At 43.5% G+C, this 18600-nt stretch overlaps 2 protein-coding genes across 2 annotated transcripts; one reads left to right on the top strand and one right to left on the bottom strand.

The window, feature by feature from the left end:
* The first annotated feature begins 518 nt into the window (after positions 1-518).
* LOC105563001 (nucleolar protein 56) lies at positions 519-5832 on the top strand. Its single transcript, XM_012014235.1, has 3 exons — positions 519-727; positions 1163-1731; positions 2078-5832. Exons 1-3 carry the CDS (start codon positions 725-727, stop codon positions 2979-2981), a joined length of 1476 nt encoding a protein of 491 aa, XP_011869625.1. The 5' UTR covers positions 519-724; the 3' UTR covers positions 2982-5832.
* A 1339-nt stretch (positions 5833-7171) lies between these two features.
* On the bottom strand, positions 7172-18258 carry LOC105563002. The gene is made up of 8 exons (XM_012014236.1): positions 17968-18258; positions 13037-13116; positions 12817-12938; positions 11979-12355; positions 11669-11879; positions 11023-11548; positions 10745-10891; positions 7172-10443 (listed from the first exon to the last, which is right to left on the bottom strand). The coding sequence occupies exons 1-8, from the start codon at positions 18006-18008 to the stop codon at positions 7625-7627; spliced, it is 4323 nt and encodes a 1440-aa protein (XP_011869626.1). The 5' UTR covers positions 18009-18258; the 3' UTR covers positions 7172-7624.
* Positions 18259-18600: the final 342 nt, after the last annotated feature.

The following is an 18600-nucleotide window of genomic DNA, read 5'->3' as shown; positions in this document are numbered from 1 at the left end:
GTGTTATCTGGGTTGGTTGGAAAATCGGTGATCCTTAGATTGCGATGGATTCGGAAAATATTATTAGTTGTTTATTTACAAGCTTAGTCGGACTTTTAAAAATAAGTCAAGATTTTCGAAGAAAACCTCATCTCACCTAACCGTAACGTTCCTTCGATAATTATTATTTAATGCGCTACAGTTTACACCGACACAAAATTACTTGATACGCATACTAAATTGGTACGATACTCCTTTTGCAAGCGTATCGTACCAGTTCAGTATATATGCTATCGTTTACACCGCTGGACTAAATCAATTTAGTACGAATATAGTACCTCATACGCGTATCAAACGATCGGTGTAAACAAGGCCATTGTAGCGGAGGCTTTTATGGCTGCAACATGCTCCTGTTTGTCCCAACGACCAATGCCGTCACTTAAATCGTAAATAAAATGACGGTATTGGTCGTTGGAGCAAACACGAGCATGTGGGGGAGGGGGACATGCGACGCGAACAGACCTTACGGCTCTATCGTACTGTGGTGAAAGCACGCGAACCACAGGAAACGCTATCGGCATCTATCTATCTGCTACTCCGGTCTCCGCTGACTTCACATCCGCTTAACGTTTGCAACGCACGTGTGTTCATGTCCCACCGTGGGTTTATGTCCGCTAATTGTACGTTCCGGCAGTAGTGTGGAACGTATAAAGGACACTTGATCGAATAAAAGGATATCGAAAGGATGGTAAGCGCAAGCTCCCCGAATTACGTCGCAGTTGTGACTTGCTCCGAGCCGTAACCTGCGATTTTCACCGCCGACTCGATGCACACGCGCAAGCGTCGCAATTTCTTGCAATTTTACGTTACTGTTTTCAGATTCTAGTTCGAGATCAATATTTTTCAAACCGTAACGTAGGCTCCGCTTGGAATTATTTTGTATACGATTGCATATCGTTTACGAATCTTCAAGTTAACCTCCAATCGGGACACATTGCATTGTGTGTGTGCAGTGTTTTCTCTAAAAATAAAATAACAATACAGTGCTGGAAATGGCAGTCGTAATTAGCAGACTTTAAAGACGCTCGCGATTTATCGCGAAACGAAAGAAGAGTTGCGACACTTTTCTATCTAGACTGTGGCTATTACGTTACAATGTTAATTTAAATTCCTCATTTTACAGTCAAAGCTCTTCATCTTGTTCGAGCATGCCGCGGGATACGCCGTCTTCCGCGTCAAGCAGTTCGAAGAGATTGGAATGCTGTTACCGCAGGTGGAAGAGTCCGTAAACGATCTGTCGCGTTTCAACAGCGTCGTAAGCCTCAATGGATTCTCACCTTTCAAGACGGCGCTGTCCGCTCTGGAAAATATCAACAGTATTTCCGAGGGGATCGTCACGGAGGACCTGAAGCTCTTTCTGGACTCCTCCTTCGGGGGTTTCGGCAAACAGGACGTCACCCTCGGCGTCGCGGATCCCAAGCTCGGCGCCAACATCACCGAGACTCTGGGCATCAAGTGCGACTGTTCCAACGTCATTTCCGAGATCACGAGGGGAATACGACTCCACTTTCACAATCTGGTGAAGGGCCTCACTTCTCAGAACTCGCAGACTGCACAGCTAGGCCTTGGCCACAGCTACTCGAGAGCGAAGGTTAAATTCAACGTGAACCGCGTGGACAACATGATCATCCAAAGTATATCCCTGTTGGATCAGCTGGACAAGGATATCAACACATTCAGCATGCGTATACGGTACGGTGTATTTGTTGAATAAAGTAGAAAGTAAGTAGATCGGAAGGTACTCCAAGATGATTTTACATGTGGTTCTACAGGGCGTTTTACTTCGTAAACCAGTCTTCTACCATGAGATATGGATTATTGACCGAAACTGCAGCCAACCTGGGAAAAAATGGAAAAATCTTATTGTATTTTGAGAGATGTAATTAGATATTACACGATTGAAACATGTATAACGAGATTGCTTCCATTTTTCCAGATTTGGCTACAGTTTTGATCGGTAAATCCATCTCTCGTGGTAAGAGACTTGTCCACGCGTTATATCACAAAATAAAACTCACCCTGTATATTTTCATTCCAGGGAGTGGTACAGTTATCATTTTCCGGAGCTTTCGAAGGTAGTGCCAGAGATTTATATGTACGCGAAAGTGGCGCAGGTGGTAAAGAACCGGAAGCAGCTGACGGATGAAAAGGTGGCGATGTTGGAGGAAGTTGTGATGGACAGTACAAGAGCCGGAGCTATCGTCAACGCGGCCAAGTCGTCCATGGGGATGGACATAAGTCCAGTTGACTTGATGAACGTCGAGGTCTTCGCCGGACGCGTCGTCGCATTGGTAGACTACAGGAGGAAGATGGCTGAATACTTAACGTCGAAAATGGAAGGAGTGGCGCCGAATCTGGCGACTTTAATCGGAGACCAAGTCGGCGCCAGATTAATAGCACACGCCGGGTCGCTTATCAATCTGGCGAAGGCACCGGCGTCCACGGTTCAAATATTGGGAGCGGAGAAGGCCCTGTTCAGGGCGTTGAAGAGCCGCGGGAAGTCGAACACTCCGAAATACGGTCTCTTGTTCCATTCCACATTCATCGGTCGTGCCGGCACTAAAAATAAGGGTAGAATTGCGAGGTACCTGGCGAATAAATGTTCCATTGCCTCTAGAATCGATTGTTTTACGGAAATACCGTCGAGGATATATGGTCAGAAATTGAAGCAGCAAGTGGAGGACAGGCTAGTCTTCTTCACGACTGGCAAGGAGCCGAAGAAAAATTTGGAAGTGATGCGAGAGGCACTGGAGGAAACGGCGCACATGTTGGCCGCTCAGGAAAAGGAAGCCGAGCAGAAGAAGAGCCGTGGTAAAAAGAGAAAGCGCGACTCGCTCGAAAACGGCCAGGAAAATGGCGAACACATTGAAAACGGCGAAGTGAATACCTCGTTGCAGAAAAAGAAGAAAAAGAAAAAATCGAAACAGATCGATGGCGAATAAAAAAGAATTATCTTTTGTGTTTAAAAAAATGAGACAAAGGGTGCTTTTCAGCAAGAGACGCTGCGTAACACAGAGAGTCGTTGTTATAAAATGACCATCCTATCCTCGTTTAATAATGGCAAACAACTCTGTGTTACACAGTGTCACTTGTGTACATTGCTGGAAAGCACCCGATATATATTTCTTTATACATAGACTTGTTCGAAAATATTCCTCCGAAATTTTCACTTAGTAGTTTGTAATCATTTTCTTCTTTGTATTAACATAATTAATAAAGTTATGTTTACATTCTACATAAATGATGAACGATGTATCCGCATCCTTCTACAGATTTATACATTAAAAGACAATGTACAGCGCCTTTTTACAGTAATACAAAAATATAAAAATTTCAATAAATTTCCTATGGTCGGTTTTTGTATCGAGGGGAGCCGTACGTATTTTCTGTATTGAAGGAAATCTTATACATGAAGCTCTGAATGTATACATCGAACGTAATTACTAAACGACTTACGATCACAGATGATTAACGCGACCAATTGTATAACTTATATCGTAAGAAAATAAAATTACATTTGTAAACAAGAGAAATTTAGTTGTCCCTGATTGCAGCTTCCTCTATTTGATAGGAATAGGAAAGAAGGTAACAATAATAGGAAATGGAAGTACATGATATACGTGTGTTAACACCAGCACCAATTAGCATTTAATAACGATAAATTTGTAAAGTATAGATATAAATACCTAACCAATAATTATACAATCAAATTATTAAATTCTAGCGTAGTCTCAGAGTCTCAAAAAATTAAATGAGCTATTTAAATATCGAATCGCTATAAACACTAGCAACGCATACCATCCTGCCTGAATTACATTGGAAAATTAATAATCGTTGATCTATCAAATACAAATTTCATGTAAACTCGTATATTTTATACATCACATTGAATTATATGTATATTATATTTTATACGCGCGACTAATATTGATATGTATCAATATAATCAACACATTCCAAATATTTCATTGCATAATGCAATATTGATACAAAATGTATTAAAGATTTCGTTGTTGTAAATTTTCATGTGAATTTTCAAGTTCTTTTTTTTGTGATATTTCACAAGATGAAAATTTCGAGAAATGGGCCATCTCTCTCTCTCTCTCTCTCTCTCTCGAGTTGATAAATCTAAACATCATGAACAATATTATCGCGCGTAAATAACAGAAGAATGAAACGTGGGAGTTTAAACGAGGAATATTGCAGAATTCGCTAGCTAGAAGAAAAACTAATAGGTGCAATCTCGCGACCTGTGTTAACTTCGAGTTTTACAAAGGGTTTTATATAACACTAAACTGTACACGCACCCCCGTAATAACGCTTAATAATCGGCTGATGATCCTCCATGCGTTGAATTGACTAAAACAACTTTTCTCTTTTTATATATTTGTACAATATATTTTCATATTTGAAAAATATATCTCCCTGCCTATGTTGTTAAACATCCTGCCTCATATAAAATGCTCAAATAATGGAAAACGTAAAGGGCCATTCGCCCTTTACATAATTCAGTCTCTGGTACTCGCGTGAAAGTTCGTCTCTAGCACATGATCTCTCTTGAGTCAACTTTACAGGGCAAAACAGAACGAATGGACAACTATTCGACATGATACTCTTTTTTTATATAATTACAGAATGGCTTCTATTACACCAATTGCTTCTGAGGTCTGAAATCTCGTAATATTAATACTACATTAATTTTTGTATACTTTTATAGAAATAGATAATAAAAACCATTCTCATAACTTGTGTATAACGTCTAGCTTTGCCACTGAGCTCGAAATAATTTCAGCTTGTAAATCTTCGTCCGCGTATTGCTGTTAAAAATTGAAAGATAAATACAAAGCATCTCCTTCTCTCCTTTTTGCTGTCAACAGATATAATATACACATACGATCTTACACAATAAAATTTCAATAATATCGTAATAAAAACTAAAATTTCTATGACAAGTAACTTAAAATATCTCAATATCATGCAGCAAAGATAAACTAAATTAAACACAACAATGTGTGATGTGAATGTGATTTTATATATATATATATTTATATAACAAAATAATGATATATTAATTACTGCTTAGAAGTAATTACGACGTGATGATAATTCCATAAACATTTATCGAAGGATATGCATTATTTCATTGTTAGTAATATATAATCAAATGCTAATGATCTTTCGTCGCTCAGTTTACGACAATTGTATAATATCATAATAATAAAGATTATAATTTTCTTTTAATTCATGTTAAAATTACGCAATTAATTCTTAAACAATTGACATTGGATCGTAATCGCGTAAGTAATTGATGAATCGAGCACGAAAATTTTCTCACGCCGCGCATATTTGTGCACAGATTCAATTCACGTTTCCCACAATAAACGAAATACTAAAAATACGCCTTCCTATCTACATTTTATTTTCTACGAGAGAGAATCAATTAATCGTAATTTTTTCCACAATAATCGTAAGAGGGAAGCACTTATAATAATATCCACTAGTGATTCATTTTCTCTTCACAAAACTCCTATGCTGCCGTTGTTTTACATACACATCTGTAAGACTATCGCAATTGTTATCCGTCGTATCGTCTATTAATTATAAAAGCATCAACTTCCATCCATTGTGTCCACGTTCCAGACAATGTACACATGATGTTCAAGTGAATGCGACTAATTAGATTATGTTCTCTCGAGTTTTTTTCACAGTATGTATATATTGTTATGATACATTTTATCTATATATAAGGCATAATCCCAATTCTTCCAAGATCAATATACATTATGTATAAAATACACACGGCAATAATTCCTGCCAGATTTGTTCCCGCATAATACACAAATAGTACGCATATTACAGAAATTACATGCACTTTATGAGTTACAGGAATGCTGCTTGTCGACGCCTTTGCGTTATTGGTTTAGACCTATACTTCTACTGGCTGCCTCGCAATAATTAAGAAAAAAATGATTGATTTCTTTATAATATATATCATTTGTTATTATTGTACATTATTTGCATTTATGCATTTTTCTGCATATTGTTTTCTTATATATCCATTTCAATTATTAAGAATTTGTATCGCGGTATCGAGATACTTCTTGTATAAATAAAAACTACAAAATACCAGCAAATGCTTCAATTTATCCTTTCGAACTTTTCTGAACACACATCTTTGACATATAACGTGTTTTCCGGAACACGTTATGTCTAGAGCTGAACGCTAATGGAAAGTATTTCGAGATGTACATATATTTATATATAATTGTTTCATCTTGTTATTTAAATTAGTAGTCCAGGTGAAAAAATTTAAGATTTACCATCGTCAATTGAATCGATCGAAATAAACGAGTTTCTGCGTGAAGCTCAAATTCTTGCGTATTGTGCCTCGAGACTTTGTGTTCTAGGTCGAATCGCCCGACAATCCTTTATTGAAATGCAGGAAAGAATGTTGCATTGGGTTGCTGCTGCTGATTCTGTGGTAGAGATTGCACCGGTGACATGTATCCCATTCCTGCTGCTACAGACATACACAATTTCATCCTTACTCAACGGCACGTTCTCGTGTACGAATTAGAGACGGTGTTCCGACTGAAATAGCTAATTTGGAGACAATTGGAGATTCACAGACGATTACGTTTCACTGTACATTACACTATCGCAGATTTCCATCAATCGGAAAACGTTAATTTCATCGCACACAATGCTTGATAGAAGAGCGACTGTAACATCAATCTAACAGGCCGTTAAGAAATTACTTACGTCCTATCTTGATTTGATGTTGCGGGCTATTGCTAGCCAATTGATTCATCGTCGGTGCTGGGCCAGATTGTTTCGTTTTACTACCCATTATGTTATCGAGATCGATATTCAACCCCGTACCAGTCCAGGTCGAGCCGACTTGCGTAGACGACGTCGTATTACTAGACATTTGATTCCTAGTATTGATGGACGTAGGTGGAAGAAGATTCGTAATGGGTGACAATCCGATTGATCCTAAGTACGACACTAATTTTAGTTCATAGCATACGTTGCAATTGTTATTTCATATATGTACACGAATCTCTACAGAAAAATTTTCAACACAAATTTATATTTTAATAAAAAGTAATTTCACTTCTCTGCTAAAATGTACAATAGAAAATCAATTTATTTTTATTTCCTGTTACAATCCTACGTATTGTTTAATTCATACTCTACAAAGTGCTACAAATAAAAACATTCTATTACAAAGAGATCTGTTAAATTGTATAAAATCATACAACTTATGTTACATATGTTAAACATTTTACCCTACGGAAAATCAAATGTTCTCAGCGTTGTTACAATCGTTAATATGTTGGTAACGCTAATATACGTACGTTGTCTGATTTGGGTATCAATTACACCGACAACAAAATCTTTTGCGAATAAACTAACATAATGCATTTCGTACTTTGTAATGCTCGCAAATAGAAAAATTAGATTTCTGAAAACAAATGTATTCCACGTGAAAGTGTACATACATAATATTCGTATAAATGATTGTGATACTGTAAGAGGATGAAGAGTTCTTTTCAGTAATGTCGATTGTCTCTCGATTCATCTACGCGGAATTAAAAGTGGAGCTTATAGTCAAGTCGATGAAGGACAGCACTTTCGCGTTTAAGGCCCTGCAATTTGCATCGTGCTCGCCATTGACGATATTCTGCGACAATAGGAGCCACTCTCTTATTTCCATCAGTGGCTCGGACAATTCGTCGACGACGGCGTCCTTCGGCACCGCGACAAGCACAGATCCGATGTTTTCCGTAACTGCTAATCTCACCGTCGCCTCATCGTGATTCCTCACCGTCCACAGAAGCTCCAGTATCTCTTTGCCCATCTTCGGCGCCAGCGGACAGTTTTGCGCCGCCAACATTATGGCGGACAACGTTTTCAGGTAGCGTAGCAATAGAATATTTTCCTGATCCGAGTAAATTTTCAGGCCGTTCAGCCTGAGGACGTCTCGACGGCCGAAGCCGTGCAAGAGTGGATAGAAAAATGAAGATGCTACATTTCCGAAGTGATTGACGCGCAACCTGGGGGACTTGGAGTTGTGCGCGAACCGTCTCGTACGCGACGCGATTCTTTTATCGATAACTTCCTGCCAGTCCACGGACTGATCCCCGGACGCTTTCAGGTCGACGTCGAAGTCCTCGTCGTACCACACCTGCTGTCTTCTATTTTCCCGCGTATCGATAAAAAGTGATACGCGGCTCGGAATGCGTTTCTTTTTAATCGCCGCCTCTACGTCGGCGCCGTCCGCGTCCCCGACGTCGATTTTTGACAACTGCCGGGCAGACTCGGCTAATATATCCAGGAACAGCAAGCGATGGCTCAGCGAGTACTTGCCGACGTCCTCGTAAAACTCCCCGCAGAGAAACTCGGCGCACTCCTTCGGCCGCACAGTTACAATCGCTACGCAGCACTTGAAGACCACGAGCTCGAAGTTCTCCATGTAGGATTGTTGCTTCAGCGTGACGAGAAGCTGCAGGAGCTCTATCGCGAAGGACGCGTCGTCGTGGGGCAACTGCGCCAATATCAGTTCCTCGCAGGCCAGCAGGGATTCGGAGAAGACGTTGGGGTCGGAGTACGTACGTTCGTCCGTTAAATTATCGCGCAGATCCCGCAGGTACGTCGGGCGCGCCTTGCTGGCCGGCTTGTCGTCGTTCATATCGTAAGGCACCAGGTCGTCGTCGCTGTCCAGATCTGAAGCGTCGTCGCGATTCGGTTTCGCCTGTTGCCTCGTTTCATCCTTCCTCGTCAGATCGTCTCTCGTCGCGTCGTTTTTCGACGGACGTGCACTCCCTTCGATCTTCTCGCTCGACGGACCTTCAACGCCGGGCAAGATACCGCAGTCGACGCCCAATTCGTAGATCTTTCTGCTGCACAGTGACTCGAAGACGATACCTCCGGTCGTTAAGTCGCCGCTCGGCTCGCGTGGTTCCCTCGTATTCGCAGTCGTCGCGGGCGCGTTCAAATCCTTCAGAGATCGAAGCAAGTCCAGCACCTGCGCAGGCATGCTGTCGTACTCGAACTTCAATTTCGGCGCGTCGTCGGAATTGCATAGAGAATTCATGCAAATCTCGGCGACCATCATGCCCATCGCTCTTAGAGCTACATTCGTGGACTCGAGATGGACAGATACGCCGGAGAACAACAGTTTCTGGCACTGGTCTCTCTCGGCGTGACTCAAAAGATCCTTACAACTCTTCACGGACAGAACAATCAGCCGCGTGATGTATTTGTGCTGCTCCGCGGACGCATGATGCAAAATGCTCCCGTCCCTCCAAATTTCTAAGAGCTTGATTAGCAATTCCGACAAAACATGGTGCTCGTTCGGGACAGACGACAGATAGGAGACCAAGTTCACAGCTAGCTTCTCGTCCTCGTAATAACGCATCAAGGGAATTTTCGTGGTTAAAATGTATCTCCAGTTCGGCTCTGTCAACAAATTTCCGAAAATAGAACGCACACCGAGCTCGGAATCGCAGCGCTTCAGGAACAGAAGGGCTACGTGCTCGACGGCGGCCGAATCCAATCCGCGAAGCACGTCCTCGACCAGACGCCGTTCGTTCTTCGCGCTTTCGAGGCACCACGCTTCTAAGATATCGGCGAAGCACGTGAAATCACACGGCTTCAAGTTGACTATCATCTTGCTGACTATAAACGAGAGCGCGGACGTTCTCGGCTCAACGCCACGTTTGTAAAACTCATTCATGAACGATAGCGCGCAAGATATGTGAAAACAGAGCCTTTTCACGTAAACCTGTGGCGTGTAAGATCCAGGCGTGTCGAGCTGCAGTTTATTCGACACGCGACTGGGCAGGGAGATCAAAATTTGCGTCGCACTTCGCCAGGTCTGCTCGAGTTCCTCCTCCTGCATGTGAGAACGCACTTCGTCCCTACTCGCGTCCAGTATCCCCGAAAATATCGCCTCGCTCTTTAACAGGCCGTTCAATAGCACTGAAATGACGTGCGTTTTCCTCTCATCCTTAGACTCGCTTAAAGCGACAGTTAAAGCTCTCAGAGCTTCCGACAACATGAAGACCGTTGCGCCGTCGACGACGATCAGCTTCTCGATCGAGGGATCCAGGCCGTCCGCGTTCAGCGGCCAATTGCGATCGAATTTATCGATTATCTCCTCCAAAATGCGTCCGTACAACACGGCGTCCACTCTCGCGTCGCAATCGAGACCGCTGTACTTCTGCGGGGTAACGGGCCCTGGTAAAAATCTGATGTAGTTCGAAACGGACGATCTTATTCTCTCCAAGTCAGCGCGACTTTTAACGTCGCACATTGCGCACAATACTTCCAATAATTGATTGGCGGCATTATTGGAGAGACTCTCGATCGACGTAACGCTCTCTTCGTATTTACAGGCTGCAAGGAAAGGACTGTCTTGGGGGAATTACATTAGCTTTGAACTCCAGGGATATATACTTGGCACACGGATTTCTTTCACGGAAATGCATGCAATAGCGATTAATGATGTTAGAGTTAGCTCGGTTATCCCAGTCTCGTTTAATCTCGGGATCTGTACGATATATCATGCGTCAAATTACACAAATATCATGTATGTACGTGTTTACATTTGATTTATAGTTGCAAAGAAACATCGCTAATAAAAGTCTTGCGTACTGAAGAAATCAAACTATTGCCTGTCAACCGCGTGCATATTTACCTGCGTAATCGACGGTGCCGGTAGGTGCGTTGCTCATCCCCAAGAAAATGTTGGAATTATTAGAACTGTTTATTCGCCCGTCAGGTAGCCTCATAGTGGGGGCATTCAGACCATCCAGGTCCGACAAGAGATCCGTATTCGATGTCACTAAAAGAAATACGAAATTATTTTCGTTTATAAAATGCTTAAATATGTAAATTATTTGAAAATATCTGTCGAATTAAAAATTTCTGTGCAATTATTCCTACTGGTCTTGTAGCTGACGTATGGCCGTCTACCTGTATTATTATTTGTGACTTGATTATTGAGACCTTGCGACGATAAGGAATCAAACAGATCGTTCGACGTCTTTTGAACAACCGGGGTCCCGGTAAACGCCGTCGTGCCCGCCGTTTGCATCGTATTGGCGTACATCGCGTTGCTGCTATTCACGTTATTTGCTGCCGGGTTATTCCCAGTCGGTATCGGTACGCCCATCAGATTGATCTGCGACTGCGGCTGACTTGGTGGATTGGATATGGCGACGTTGTTAAAGGCGGACGTGAAATCGGCAAACTCGTCGTTGCTCTCTTTCGTCTTGGCCGTCGCGGGATTGTTAAACGCGCTAGCAAAATCGCCGAAGTCCGCGTTCGCATTTTGCGGCTGAGCGAACGATTGGGCGCTCGCCCGCGGATTGAAGTCGTCGTCGTCTAATCTACTATTATCACTCTGCGACTCGAAAATGTCGTTTAATATGTCATTTTTGGTCTTCTGCTGACTCGTCGGCGAGGATAAACTATTATTTTGTTGCACCGGTGCGCTATTCTGCAAACAGAAAAGGACACGCATTCCAAGTGATTTGTAATTGTCAGGTCTACGTGCAGCTACGCGATGCGTCTCATATCGGACACGGAAGATCCAACACGACGGCAAGATAAAACTTACATTAGATTGCTCTTTTCCATAATTCGCTGCCGCTCCGAGGTCTACTTTCTTGATGGCTCTCGTAGTCCGTGCCGGAGACGCGTTTGTAGAAGGTACTGACGATTGAGCAGTTTTGTTAACTTGATTTATATTGTCCAACGTATCTCTATACTCTCTCCCACTTTTCTTTGGGCTAGTATCATTGTCCGAGTCTTCTCTCTCGCCGTCGTCGCTGTGATATGAAAGTTGCGTAAAGAAAACATTTACTTGAGCCGCAACACGCTGCTTCCTAACGCTCGATATGCAGAAAGGCAATTATTAGACGCGTTACCTGTTGTTGGCATCCTCAAACCCCTTTCCGCGATTGTCCCAGTCATTGTACGTCTCTACGCCGGACTTGGCCCACTTGGGACTGTCCATCCATCTGTCCCCGCCCCCAAATCTCATCCCCATTGCCTCGCTCGATAAGCCAACGTACTTGTCTTTATTCTTCTTGGCCTTCTTCCTCTCCTCCCTAAGCTTATCGTCGTCCTGGATGAAGTCGATTAATTCCCTAACTTTGTGTCTAATGTTTATCCCCTGATCCTTCCCGAATTCGTCGATGCAGGTGTAATTCTCTAGAGACCTGAGGTCGTAGATGTGCTCGCGTGACGACGTGACGACCCGCTCCGAGCCATTACGGACTAAGTAATTAAGGAGGAGCAATGACTGTGGAGAAAAAAATAGAGATTAATGAAGCGAGCCAACAAAGCACCGGACGGAGAGCGAGACGCATTTGCATTCGCGTGCAAATTGTTTACTGCTTTGTAATATTGACATTGCGATCCCGCTCGCGCCATCGTCCGTGCACGGAGAATTTTCTCTTAAAATTTATCCTGAAAATCGTGTCATCGTGGGACAACGCGGCGTTTCGACGAATTTTATGAAGGTTTTGTGAAATTTTACTATACTTTTTACTAGTAATCATACTTGGCATACATTTCGCTAGTAAAATGTATGGTAAAACTTCAACAAACTCTTATAAAGTTCTTCAAAATGCCACGTTGTCCCACGATTACATGATTTTTGGGGTAAATTTTGAAAGAAAATTCTCTCTCCGTGTACAATCAAGTTTCTCGTTTCTCCTCGATTGTGGCGTAATAATCGCGAGAGGAAAACAAATCGCGTACCTTGTACGTTCGCCGCCAATTTCGCTTGTTCTCTTGCAACATCCTTTTCCAGAGCATGGACATCACCTCTGGAAACTGCTCGTACGTGAATGTGGCCTGAGCCAGTTCTTGCATCATCGCCCCTTGAAAAGTAAATTGCGTTCCGTGTAAATTAATTTGCAGGTGCTCCCGCACGTGAGATGCATAATGTTAAGGCGCTTATTGTTGCACGTGATCGTACCTGTGGGACCCCACGCGTCGTCATTGGTCGCCTCCCGGACTTTGGCCTCCGTTTCCGTGTAATTCATCACAACATTCGTCCTGCAAACGGCAAGTATCGTAATGTAATTTCTCCGCGACGGTTGTGCGCGAAGCTACAAATTACGAACGATCCATTATAAAATTGGCCGTAATTAAATGTCGCGCAACAAGCGCTCGTCGTTTCGCCAATTACTCGGCGCTGGGCGATCATTTTCGCAAAGAGTCGCGCCGTTTAAACGCGCAACACCCACCGCACGTGTGCGCGTAACGTACACGAGCACACGATATTTATGTCCTCGCCCACAAGCAGCGTTTAAGCCTCATCTACAAGCTCTTCGCGCCTAGAAACATTGCGGGGGTTTTTTTTTTACCGAGCAAATCGAAACGCGTAGAAAATGTGCCGACAGTGTATGATTTTACACAGAAAAGAGGAATGTTCTTTTTTTTTTAAATATGTTTAGTTTCAACCGAGAGGGAAACCGCTGACCAAAACCTTGTACACCAATGCCTGGTAATGCCCAGTGGGCATTACTTTATCTTATTTATATCGTTTTATCTTATTTTATCTTACTTACTTTATCTTTATAATGCTCCAGCAAGGCCTAATGCCCAAACTAATGCCCAAAAAATGCCTAGTAATGCCCAGTAATGCCGCAAATCTGTACACCACAATGCCCTCAGCGGTTTCGCTCTCGGTTTCAACGTGAAAATCTTGGAATGAGATTACATTGCGTTGAAGGAAGAAAAACTTACTTAAAAATGAGGCAATTTTATATAATTCAACCAAGCAAAGTATACGCTTGTTATTTCAGAATAATTTTCTCGAATGGAAAGAAACAATGTTGGAGAGGAAATAACGTATTTTCAAAACGAAAATTGTAATGATTAAAGTGATTTTAAACAATAAAATTCATAAGGCTCTGACGTGAAGTCACAATTCGAAGGATCATCATTTAGACACTAGACACTAACACCCTTGGCTCTTATATATTTTCTTCCTTCGAATTAAAATGATTTTATTGTCAAAATAAGTATATGCATTCTTCAAGCGACAATTATAGTATTTAAATAAGACCGTAATATTGGAATGTAAGATTATTAAATGCTTCTGAGAAGATTATAGATTGTTGCGTAAATACGAAACAACGAACGCGTTAATTTGAGTATACAAGAGTTGATCTGACATCGTCAAATTTTTTAAACGTGTTTATCGGCTAGAAAACGGAGTGTTCCTAGACGCAGAGAGCACATTGTAGATTAGACTTTCCAGCTGGAGCGTGCAACTATATAATACTCGCAATAATGATCCTCCTATTATTAACGTTACACTATTTAAGAAAAATTAAATATAGATCTAACAATGCTGCGTCCCCCCCCTTCCCTTTCCTCCCCTCTTCTCTTTTTTTGCCGGCTTATTGTTAGTTCGGTCCGCGCGCGCAAAGCGCATTCATGCGACGACAAAGGTGCGCGGAGCCGTGAATTACGTAAATGATTGCAGTTCAAAGCCATTATGCAGGATTCCAAGATGTATCTCGCACGGCTCACTATATCGGGACGTAAGGGGGGTTCGATTTATCAAGATTATCAGCCCGCGAACGTAATACTCACGCGCTTAATTAATTTAGTAACGTCATTAGTCCGCCGCGACCCGAGGCTCCGTCGTTTCCGTGTACGATTGAGTACGTGACTGCACGGGGAGAATGTTCTCTTAAAATTTACCTGGAAAATCGTGGAGACAACGTGGCATTTTGAGGAACTTTATGAGAGCTTCCTGAAATTTTAAGTAAAATGTAGAGTAAAATTTAAAAAACTCACAAAGTTCTTCGAAACGCCACGTTGTCCTACGATCACGTGATTCTCAGGATCGCGAGACAACGCGGTGTTTCAAAGAATGTGACGAGTTTCTTGAAATTTTACCATACATTTAACTAGTAATTATGCTTAGTATACATTTTACCAACAAAATGTGTGTTAAAACTCCGAAAAAACTCCCACAAAATTCTTCGAAATGCCGCGTTGTCCCACGATTACACGATTTTCAGGATAAATCTTAAGAGAAAATTCTCTCCGCGTGCGAAAAATGTTCGCCTGACATTTCATACAAGTATTACTCGTAGATTCGTAGACTCACGTCCACTTCTATCAATGCAAATTGATCTAGATTTAACCTTCCTTTTGTCCATTTTCCAGTTCTAAGAGTTGGAAACAGGTGGAAGGTAAATCGATCGCAAGTTAATCTACATCGGTGGAAACGCACATTAATCAGATTTATCGATCGAAAGCTGTTAGCACATACGCGCGGCGTTGAAACGTATCGGTCTGCCGATATCTTTTACTATCAATTTCTTTCCAGAAAGAACGAGAGCTTATCCGGAGAATGTAATTATTGCATAAGAAAACCAACAGCCGCTATTATTGTTCCGCAGGTATTACCGGTTGCTCGCGGGGGGAATGTAGTATTAAAAATTGTCGAACTCGTTCAGCTACTTCCGGTTAATTCCCGTTTTCAACAAAAAAGTACAGATAGAGTCTCCTCCTGCTCGTGCATTAACCCATCATAGGCCGCCAACAATCCACGGGCTGCCAGAAGTAGGAAAATTCAGGACATTGAATCAAAATATGTAAAGCTACGAGAAAAATGATTCCGTACTTTCAAAATGGCAGACCGAATTTTCGAGGAAAGCAATTTTTTCCAGTGAAAAGTTGTATATTAGGGATTTCTTCGGGGGTCGCCGATTACGAATACGCACTCAGATTCCCGAAATTCAAGATGGCGGAGCCAATATGGCCGATCCCGTAGAAATCCAGATTGTTCGAAGAAAACTCGTTCTCACTCGACCCACACGCATCTTAAGCTCTTCAAAGCTATGAAATTTGGTCAAAATATAGAACATACGGAAAAGAACAAAGAAAAATTAGTTTTTACAATTCAAATTTAAGTTTTACGGCCGTATTGGGCCCGTCGTCTTGAATTGCGAAAATCTAAGTGCATATTCGTAATCGGCGACCCCCAAAACTCCGGTACGCAACTTTTCACCGGGAAAGAACTGTTTTCTTCCAACTTTGGTCCACCGTATTGGCCTGCCAGTTTGAATGTTAAGTACGGAAAAATTTTCTTTTCACAATTACACATATTTTGCTCTGATGTCCTGAATTTTTTAGTTTCTGTGCAGTCCACAGCCCGTAGATTGCTGGCGGCCTACAATGGGTCAAGATAGAGACGCAACTCTGCGAGGATAAATTTAGAATTTCCGTCAGCTCATAAAGAAAAAAAGAATCACCCTTGGTAGCATTTGCGTCTAATTAAATCGTCGGAATGACCGTGCGCGCGATAACTATGTCTAAATAATAGACTTATCAACGCAATCTTATCTTCAGAAATGTAGGCAGACGTCGGCAAGAGCCAATGCGAGGAATGAAAGAGTAGACGAGTCGAAGACTCGTAATTCTAAGCGAGTGTTCAAGCGCGGCCGATAAGAATCGGAATGTCATATCGCGCGAATAAACGCCTGGCCGCCGCGTCTCCTCTGCACGCCCGGGGCATCAAACGGGCTTGCCTCACCAATCACGAGCGCGATTAAGTAAGAGATTGGGAAAAATCTCGCACGCCTCGGTGGTCGAATTGGCGAGACGTCGAATCCGCCTAGAGCGTGGAGAGGTCCAGGTTCGAACCCTGGCTGAGGTGAATATTCCTCGCAAGAAATTTCTTTAATGAGAATCCGCCAGTTGTGTCGATTATCAATTTCCCGCGTTGTTCAATCACTTACAAGAAGTCCTTATTCTCGTGATTGCGACAAACGTCTGTCGACGTAACGTCTTTCAGTCTGCCAGAAAAGGAAGATCCCGCCGGGAGGGCAGAGTTTCGCGAGGGGCGAATCGAATTCCGTTTTGCGAAGGGCTCGGCGGTGGAGAATACGCGCGGGTCGGGATTGAGAGGTGGCGCGAATTTTTAAAGCCCACTCCTCCACCCGCATTTCTCCCCCGCGTTAATCGCGCGATTCTAAAGGTCTGTGTCCACGATGCTAGAACTTGGTCAAAGTTCGAGAAATGTGTGGCCAATCGACTTGCGGCTTTAATGGAATGGCCTGCAACTTGATTGGCTACACATTTCTCGAAACTAGAACCTGGGCCGAGTTCTAGCGTCGTGGACGCAGGTCTTTAACGAGAAGCGGCTCGGACCCTCGGCGAGAGAAATGACACGAGACACTGGCGACGGGTCCGGAGGTGACAAACGCGAGGAGGAGGCGCGGGAAGAGGCCGGCTCGTAGAAGGCGGAGGCCGAGGAGGAAATTTCGAAACCCCGCGAGAAGAGCGGTCGAGAGGGAACGAACACGCGCGCACCTGAGGAAGGTCGCCGGCGGGAGGATAAGAGGGGAGCCGCGCCATCCGTCATTAATCCACGATTGTTTTTTCGCGTCGTTTATCGCACGCCGCCACTATCGAATCTCAAGGTCGCGCCGTAAAATTATCCACGTCGTTCCAGTTTTACGAGAGTCTCTCGCTCGCGCTCTCTCCCTCTCTCTCTCGTTTCCTTCGCGCTGCGACGAGGGACGTGAAGGGATGTGTCGAAAGGGACCGCATCCTGTCTCGCGCGCGCGATGTGATCAATCAACCGTACCGAGAAATTTTCCAATTGCGTTATTCGCGTTCCCTCTCCTACCTCGGTGCACCTGAGGCGCCCGACGGTCGCGTGCGCGCGCTCATTCATCGTCTGGAAATGCGGGACTCCGGCGGAGCGTGTCGCGCGCGAGATTCTTTCTCCATTCGGTCCCGCGCGATTTCGACGAGGGGGATTCCTCGAGGGACACGGGGGGAGACGTCCGTAGCGCGGAACGCGGGCCCCCCGGGGAAACGGGGTAGGCGAGGCGAGGTTAGAGGCGGGCCCGCGGGTCAAGTGATCGGGGGACTTACGCCTTGTCCATCAGCTCCCGCACTTTCCACATGTTCATCATGTTGGCGCTGTCACTGCGCGACGGCACTCACGGCGTTACGAAACGTCAGCCTCGACGCGCGGTCGGTCCGTTGACGGGTTCGCAGTCGGCAGCACGTCGCTGAGAACGTTCACCAGATGTTTTCCGGAGCATCTGACAACCAGGACGGCACGGCCGAGCGGAACGTCACCAGGCGGTAGCCATGTTATCCCTTCCACGTTTGCACGGTACCTCACCGCGGTCACAGGTGTCTCCCGTGATCGCGCTTATGGCCATGAACCTTGTGGACATGACAGATTGACAATTCACACCAGAGACTCGTTGGCCGGTATCTTGAGATTGGGATTAGATTGAAATTTGACCAATTAAAGTAAAGCCCGTATCAGACTACGGATTGGGATTGGGATTAGATTGAAATTTGACCAATCACAGTAAAGTTTGCTAATCTCAAGTTTAGTGACTTTTACTCTTATTGGTCAAATTTCAATCTAATCTCAATCTCAATCCGTAGTCTGATGGGGGCTTAAAAGTTACTGAACTTAAGATTAGTAAACTTTACTGTGATTGGTTAAATTTCAATCTAATCCCAATCCGTAGTCTGATACGGGCTTTA

This window comes from Vollenhovia emeryi, unplaced genomic scaffold (genome assembly GCF_000949405.1).
Source record: "Vollenhovia emeryi isolate VEMERY1.0 unplaced genomic scaffold, V.emery_V1.0 DF939181.1, whole genome shotgun sequence".
Lineage (NCBI taxonomy): Eukaryota > Metazoa > Arthropoda > Insecta > Hymenoptera > Formicidae > Vollenhovia > Vollenhovia emeryi.
The sequence above is the reverse complement of the archived record's forward strand: the minus strand, read 5'-3'. Positions and strand labels throughout refer to the sequence as shown.

Excerpts from the sequence above, each read along its gene's own strand:
- LOC105563001 (XM_012014235.1), top strand. Across the intron at positions 1,732-2,077 it reads ACATTCAGCATGCGTATACG|GGAGTGGTACAGTTATCATT; the intron begins GTACGGTGTATT and ends TTTTCATTCCAG.
- LOC105563002 (XM_012014236.1), bottom strand. The coding sequence starts at position 18,008 with ATGATGAACATGTGGAAAGTGCGGGAGCTGATGGACAAGGC. Across the intron at positions 13,117-17,967 it reads CGGGAGCTGATGGACAAGGC|GACGAATGTTGTGATGAATT; the intron begins GTAAGTCCCCCG and ends TGCCGTTTGCAG. Across the intron at positions 10,444-10,744 it reads CGGCACCGTCGATTACGCAG|CCTGTAAATACGAAGAGAGC; the intron begins GTAAATATGCAC and ends CTTTCCTTGCAG.